The following is an 8,645-nucleotide window of genomic DNA, read 5'->3' on the forward strand; positions in this document are numbered from 1 at the left end:
CAGCCAATACTTGCCCGCAAGAGCTTTAATGAAAGCTGCGCATTCGACGGCAAAATAGGACTTTAAATAGTATAGGAATTGGAAATTCAAATACGAAAGTCAGGGCCAAATTAAGTGCGTCTGTTAAGGGGGTATTCTAGTCTAGAATTTTGAAAAAATCGATTTTTTTTTGCATATTCTTAAAGACTGCACCTTTAACCCTCCGATGTTCATATAGGTCTGGCCAGACCCATTCGATCTTTAAATGTATGTAGATCTTTTATTTTTAATATCTGAGGCTTCTTAGTCCATGACTTCCTAAAATGTAGTGTGCTAAACACAATGAAGTAGCAAAATTAAGATTTTTGCTATATTTGTTGTAAAAATAATAATTTTAAACTAATTTCGTTTATTAAGCTCACATGGGTCTGTGCAGACCCATATAAGCTTCTCATGTAAATTGGTTAACCGTTAGGTGTAAACAACTAAACTGTTAGCGGAGGCAGCGGCAGAGATAATTTTTTAGTTGATATTTGACAATTGAAGTGAACACGTGTTTTTTAATTAGTGGGAAGTGTTTTTTTTAATAAAATGGAACAAGTAAATATGGATGAAGTTGATGTGTTGACGCGTTTGCTTCGTAAGCTAAACGCAGCAAATGTGAGTCCGGAAGAACGTCAGCGACTTCAGGCACAAATTGAAGAAATTATGAGACAGGAGTCCGATCCATTTGAAACAAGTGGCGACGTAGAAGATGATGAATATTTTCCAGATGAAGATGACTTCGGTGAAGCATCAGATATAGAACAGGAAATCGAGTTAGAGGCTGTTCTGGCTGAAAACCACGATGATATTGAGGATTTGTATAGAGAAGCTATCGCCCTTGAGGCTTCAACTACAATGGAATCATGCAGCACATCTATTACCCAGGGCCTTATATACAGGTCGAAAGATGGTAGAATGTGGAATTCAAATCCTCCACCACCTGGAAGGCCTCGTTGTCACAATGTTACAACTTTTACTCGTAAAGGGCCACTACGAGGAGCGTCACCGAGTCATAAAGCTCTTTTCAAGCTATTGCTGTCTCCTGAAATCGTAAGTATCATTGTGCGGGAAACCAACAGAAAAGCCGTTGAAGCGTTTCGTCTATGGAATGAAAAGCATTCCAGTAATAAACAGCGTTCTTGGGTAATGACTGACGAAGACGAAATGTATGCTTTTTTTGGGATGCTACTTATTGCTGGTGTATTCCACTCGAATTTTCAGCCAGCGAAAGAATTGTGGGCCAGCTACAATATGTCAATTTATAAGGCAACTATGTCATTGAATCGGTTCAAGAGCTTAACTACTTTCATCCGTTTCGGTAACAGTGGTACTCGTGCTGAGAGGTTGAAGCAAAGCAAAACTGCTGCCCTGGACGATGTATAGCTCATGCTGATGGCCAATTTAGAGAAAGCATACACTCCGGATTGTCATGTAACCGTCGATGAACAGTTATTTCCATATCGTGGGCGCACTCGATTCACCCAATATATTCCGAGTAAGCCGGCAAAATATGGCATGAAAGTGTGGTGGATTTGTGACTCTGTTTCAAACTACCCTTTGAAAAGTATAATTTATACTGGAAAACCACCAGGTGGCCAGCGAGAAACGAATCAAGGTGAACGGGTCGTCATGAAATTGATGCAAAATTATATGGACAGCGGTAGGACTGTTTATGCTGACAATTTTTTTTCAACATACAACTTGGCAGAAATGTTGATGAATCGTAGAGTGGCTTTTGTCGGTACCGTAAGAAAAAATAAGACCTTCATTCCGCATGAATTGCTTAACCCGAAGCGTGATGTTAAAAGCACTTTATTTTGTTATCACAATAATAATATCGGTCTGTGCTCGTATATGGCAAAGCCGAAAAAGCCAGTAATTATGTTATCCACTGCCCATTACCGTCAAAGCACCGATCCATTGAAAGGATTCAAGCCAGATCAAATTTTGGACTACAATAAATTTAAAGCGGGGGTAGCTACAATGGATCAAATGTTGACTGGCTATTCGTGCAAACGCTCGACAAACCGTTGGCCACTGGCAATGTTTTATAATATGCTGGATATTGCCGGTTTGGCCTCATTCATCATCTATGACGAGCTGAATCCGGCAAAGCAGAGTGATAAGAGGCGCTCATTTATCATTGAATTGGCACGGCAGCTAGTTATTCCACATATGACGAAACGGGCGACTAACCCCTTAGTATGGAGGTTTGCTCATATAAGACAAGCAATGAATCTTTTCAATATCAAGGTGAGTATGAATTATATACACACCTACATATATCTCCGCGTATAAAGATATGTGTATGCATGTATTCATATTTACTAATTTAAAATAAATTATTTCGCTACTTTTAGGTACCGGAATCTTGTCCATCGACATCAGATGCAACACAGCAACAATCATATGCTCAAGTTGCTTCAAAACGGTCATCGTGCTACCATTGTGCTGCTTCTTCTTCGAAAAAGCGACGTAAAACTCGTTATAACTGCAGCAAATGTAATCGACCCATATGTCTTAATGAACATTCCATGCAACTATATAGTTGTAAACCCAATTTCCCTTCATAATTAATACTAATCCGTTCAAATAAATAAATAAAATTATTTTTAAAACCGTATTTCTTACATTATTTTTATGGGTCTGGGCAGACCCTTATGATGCACTTACCGCATCATAAGGCACCGAACATCGGAGGGTTAAGAATATATTCCCCTAAGGCATTTTTAAAATTCCTATTATTTACCGACTTATAGCTATTTTAGTGACGCAGCGTGCAACTGCCTGCAGTTAGACTCAAATCTTTAATCGCGTTTTTCTCGAAACTACTATTTTCAACACTTCTGACGTGATTTCTAAAGTTCTAATTAACCGATTAACTTGAAATTTGGTGTGGACCTTCTTTATATATCTCTCTATGGTTGGAACTAGGATTATTAAAAAAATTTGATTTTTACTATTTTTAAAAAATTTTGATCTTTGCCAAAAAACGGGCAAAAAATATCCTAGTTCAGACGATAGCGGCATTTGTACTGATTAAAATTTTTTTTTTTTTTGTCGGATCACATAAAGTGTTGGAATCGTGTCAGGAAGGGCACACCCTTATTTTCAACCCCCGCCACGCCACCACGCCGCAATTAATCAAATTCACAAAAATTTTTTTAATCAAATTATCACAAAAAAATTCTGGGCTCTGGAGGAACTTCATTCAGAAGCAAATGACAACATTCACACCAGAACAAAACGAGTGTGAACAAATTTTCGTCAATAAAACTAAAGTATATTTTTCAGGAAGGCTTCAAGTTAGAATGCCCTTTAACGATGACCGTAAGTTACTCGGTCACTACTATGAAAACGCAGTACACCGGTTTTAAGCCCTGGAGAGGAGAACGTTGAAAGAGTCAAGAATATATGTACGATTTATGAACGAGTATAAAGCGCTGCGTCACATGAGTCCAACAAATAATAATATCCCGAGTGTGCCACCCTATATCATTCCGCATCAATGCGTTTTGAGGCTGAAGGCACAACAACAAAATTTCGGATTGTCTTTGATGCGTCGATCCGTATTTCTTCATATATTTCTTTACATGCACTTTGGATGGTAGGCCGAACCATCCCCGAAGAATTCTTCTTCGTTTTCGCTAACAAAAGAACACTTTAACGCCAGACATTACTAAAATGTTCTGCTAAATAATCATGTAAGAAGAAGACAGAAATTGTCATTGTGTGGAGTGTATCCCTCAGAGCAAATTCAGTTTTTTCGACTTAACACCGTTACTTACAGCACTGCTCCTGCACCCTTTCTCGCAACTCGGTGATTACAAATGCTTAGCGATGCCAATACAACTAAGTACCCACTCAGTTCATTGGCTATTAAAAGAGACTTTTATGTTGATAACCTATTAGCAGGATCTGAAAATATTGAGCCTCTAGATCTTTTAAAAAGTGAAGTAATTAAATTATAAAACTCAGCCGGATTCTCCTTAACGAAGTGATTTTCGAACAGTAGATGCCCCGAAAAAACATTAAGCTTCAATGGCAAAAACTCAACTCAAATTATAGGAATCCATTGATTGCCGAATTAGGATTTGTTTTGTATGACAATTTTAATGATCAGCGAGCCACTAAACGATACATATTGTTAGTCTCTGCTCGCGTTTTCGAAACCTTTTTGATTGGAGTGAGTCGTTTCCATTGCGCTTTGAAACTAGCAGAATTTCAAAGCCAACATACTGCAGGTCAATTAGCATCTGCCAAATACATAACTTTTTCGACGCTTCAATAAGAGTGTACGGATGCTGCGTATACATACATGCGAAACCAATCTGCTAGTGGTATCAAACGTATGCTACTTACTACAAAGCCTAAAGTGGCTCCGTTGGAGACAAAGTCATGAGTTGCGCCAATGTTGAGTCGACGATTCGAGAAAATTACATTTTGGACAAACTTAGAAATCATATTGCATCCATCTTCATTGCAAACCGTTGTTGCAAATAGTGTCCGAAATCCAAGAACTAACTGTCAAAATACAATAGCGACATGTGAAAACAAAGCAAAATTTTGCGGACCAAGTATCTCGGGGTTGCAACAGGGATGAATTGAGTAATTCAATATGGTTTGGCGATCCACAGTTCCTCCTAGAAGACCACGCTTTATGGCCAATTAACACTTACTACCATCTCTCCCTAGATGACGACGCATTAGAGAAGAAAAAAATACTTTCACACTAGCTATAAATGTGAAAAATAATACAATATCGAACCTTATCGAAAAAATTTTCTTCTAATCAAAAATTACTTAGGGTGATCGCATATTTATTATCAGACTTCTGACATATTACACTTAAGTTTTTAGAAAATTGTTCAACATTCGGAATTTGCGAATGAATTTCAAAAACTGACTAAGGGCACCACGCTATCCGCAAACTTGCAAAAATCAATCAGTTCTTGCATAAGTACTCGGGTATGTTGCTCTCATTCAAATTAATCCGGATTATTGTAGTAGGCAGCGAAGTTCCCTAAACACTTCGCTGTGAGCGAGTTAATTTTTACATTAAGTAAAAATGAGTCAAAAGAATATATTTTGAGCTGCACAGAAATGTGTACTCTTTATTTTACTCTTAAGACTAAGTTATTACATGGTTCTTACTTCTATTTATACTAACTAATATGATACTTATTACTAGTTGATAGTTTGTTTAGAAATAATACCATATATTGTTTGTTTAGGTTTGTTTACATAAATCTTAGTGCTACTTACATACATATACTATTTAGATGCTAGTTGTTTACTAGTAAATAACTATTTGGGTTGTTATTGTTTGTTGTACTTATAGTGCACTTCTATTGTTCCAAGATAAGGTTGTTTTGATGTTTGTTTGCTTAGGATTGTTTGTTGTAGTGATAGTGCATTTCAATTGTTCCAACTCAGTGTTGTCTTGATGCATTCTGTTTACTGAAACAAAAGGTTGTTTTGAAGTTTATTACTACAAGTATTATAAGGAATACGTTCCTTAACTCGCTCAATGGGCAATGGGCTGCTCAGAAAAGCTGGGAGCACTGCTGGCCGATCCTCTATTCGAGGCCCCTTGCACCGTTGAGTCAAGATCGCATTGACGGCAAAGCAAAAGGTTATCACCGATAAAATGCTTTTCATTGACAGTAACGGTGTCACCAGCGTTATTTCGAAAGTACGGACCGATGATTTCACTAGACCAAAAACCACTGTCAATTTAGGTGAATGTAATGTTCGTCCTTTAATAATTTTAAATTTTTCTCCGCACCAGAATCGACACTAATAAGATTGAAAGTAGAGAAACAGGATAAAGAGTTTTTATTGGCTTTAATTATTGAATCCGTTTCGATCGAAAAACTTGACAATTCGATTGAAAATTATTACATTGAAATCATTGAAACCGTACCGAAACTTAAGTTTTCGAAGCAGTTGAAGTTACTTGCCGACTCGATAAAATACATTCCGTGGCTAATAGATGGCGCTAATTTCGAAATCATTGAAACCGCAAAATCGAAAATATTTGTCGAAATCTATCCGTTGATCAGTAAACTGCGTAAATTGGCAAAAATGAAGCATTTGTAAGTATTTATGTAAAAAAAAATACCTGAGAACGCATTAAATTGAGTTTTTAACATGTAATTTAGAGAGAAGAAACAAAAACACACCAACAAATTCAAATCACTCATATCCCATATGTGAGAATCATGACTACTGCCGGGATACTTAGCACAAACGTTTCGTATTTGCATCTTGTGGTCGCACACCTACATACGAAAAACATTTACTATGTATATATAGAATACTGAGTGAAAAGTTAATTTTGAAAAAGCCTAACATTCATTCTTGAGAATCCTTTGCGGTTAAAATACAGATGTTTATCTCTTGACGGTGCCATTATCTTTATGTGAGTTCCATCAACTGCCATTGTCACACCAGGAATTTTTGATTTTCCAAAAAAATATGTTTTTGCTTCTAATTCCTCGCTGGCGGTCATGTCAATGGAAATCCATATTGAATATAGAATGTACTCAAGAATGTTGAGTACTTCACCTAATACAACACAAAATGTCGATTGGACCATATTTATATTGAAGTCCTTTCCAAAACAATGTTGATAACTGCCTATGGCTAAGAAACGTAGACATGCAGAAAGTTTTATTTTTGGAGAAAGAGAACCTTGTCTTTTGTCATTTCCAAATTTATTTTCGCATTCCCCCAAAATGTATATAAATGCCCTTTTGTTGATCCGAAAATCTTTGACGAAACTGCGTATGTACATGCATACATACATACATATGTACATATGTAAATAAAAAGTTGTTTTTTTTAGCTTAAATAATTCAAGTTGGGAAGAATTTAGTATACCGTCCCAGGATTTCAAGGATAAAATTGATATGGTCGGATAGAGATTATCCAAATCAAGGATATATATGGTTATAGCCGCAGGAAGCTTATAGTTTAAGAGATATTCGCGTTTAAAATTTAAAATTTGCAATATTTTAATAACATTTTGTCTATATTTAAAATTAATTTTGCACTTATATTTTTCAATTTTATATACACTAACACATCACTAATTCGTTTGAAACATTTATTTTATATCATATATTGCAAAAATAGCTTTTATTATACATTTGAATTATTGTTGAATTATGACTATTTAATAATAACAAATTAATTTCAAACTCCTCTATCCGACCATACCAATTTTTTCCCCGAAATCCTGGGACGGTATACTAAATCCGACCTTTCAACTTACTTACAGTCATCCATTTCCAGCACGTCTTTTGAAATATTCCTCAAATTTCTGCGCTCACGACGAATGTTTACACTATTTTCACCATCACTATCACTTAAATATAATGCAATTGTATCCATTTTAAATATTTGTAAAAACGAACTAAAAAACTAAGACAATTTATTTCATTTTTCAAACTTGTCAAATGTGTTGATAACGCAGCTTGCTTAAGGTATGGTAAAGCAGGTTTTCGACGGTATCAATGATCGCATGAACATTTTCGATCGAAAATTCTTTCCGCAACGAATTCGATTTCGATGCAGAATGCATGGATGATATTCCACATTTTTAAAACTTGGTTTCATACAGTATTTGTTAAAAGAGTAAGATATGTTTTTGTTTATGCAGTGATTTCAAACTAGAATAAATTCAGATTTGTTCTATAGATGCATCGATTTTCAAATTTGTAGGTGACAGACGGCAGCTATGCGAGTTTGAAACTCTCATAAACAGCTCATTGTCCTTTTTATAATATTTTCAATGAAAATTGATAGAAGATAAACATTACAGTTGTTAGCCGACCAATTTTTACCAAACCATTTTTTATTACAAAAACATATCAACACATTATTTTTAAAACTGCATCACAACATAGAAGTTTTATTGATATTATATTGAGAATTTGATAAACAGCTGTCAGGGTTGCTTGTATTTCATTCACAATAGATGAAAATTGGCCATTTTTAACAATGTTGCCAACGAAAATCTCACAAACTCCCTAAAATTTTGAGAGTTATTTTTGGATTCAGTAATGGAGTTAGCTGTGGTAACTCCTGAATTAATCCCGAAAAATGCAATTAATCTGGTTTAACGCTGCCGTCTGTCAAACATATTTCAAAACTTCGTACATCGTACGTCGTATTCGTAGAAAAGACTCCATCAGAATAAGGTTACTTATTACTTCAACGTTACAAACACCTTATGAATGTATATATTGTTATCAAATATGTATACAAATGCTCTATGTATTACCAAAGATGTAATGTTAAGACAATAAAAAAAGGGCATACGTATGTTTGAATTTTCATTAAAAAATAAATAGACTTGTAGTATATTGTTTAAATACACGTATACTCATTAGCATGTTTCATATCACGAAAAAGTTAAGTATAACTTAAAAAAATTACAAAATTGAGCAATGTCGTATTTTCTTAACTTTATATCAAAATTTCGATAAAATTTCTTTGGTACTACGATATACATCAAGAATACAAATTTAGGAAGGAAACGACGATTACGACTACAACTTGAAAGGGGTACAGAAAACGTGATGTTTCGACCAAGATAAAGAAGATAAGAAATA

At 35.3% G+C, this 8,645-nt stretch overlaps 1 protein-coding gene across 1 annotated transcript; it reads left to right on the top strand.

The window, feature by feature from the left end:
• Positions 1-570: 570 nt before the first annotated feature.
• Positions 571-2,647, top strand: LOC126764691 (piggyBac transposable element-derived protein 4-like). The gene is made up of 3 exons (XM_050482343.1): positions 571-923; positions 1,590-2,277; positions 2,385-2,647. Exons 1-3 carry the CDS (start codon positions 571-573, stop codon positions 2,595-2,597), a joined length of 1,254 nt encoding a protein of 417 aa, XP_050338300.1. The 3' UTR covers positions 2,598-2,647.
• Positions 2,648-8,645: the final 5,998 nt, after the last annotated feature.

Source organism: Bactrocera neohumeralis, unplaced genomic scaffold (assembly GCF_024586455.1).
Source record: "Bactrocera neohumeralis isolate Rockhampton unplaced genomic scaffold, APGP_CSIRO_Bneo_wtdbg2-racon-allhic-juicebox.fasta_v2 cluster09, whole genome shotgun sequence".
NCBI lineage: Eukaryota > Metazoa > Arthropoda > Insecta > Diptera > Tephritidae > Bactrocera > Bactrocera neohumeralis.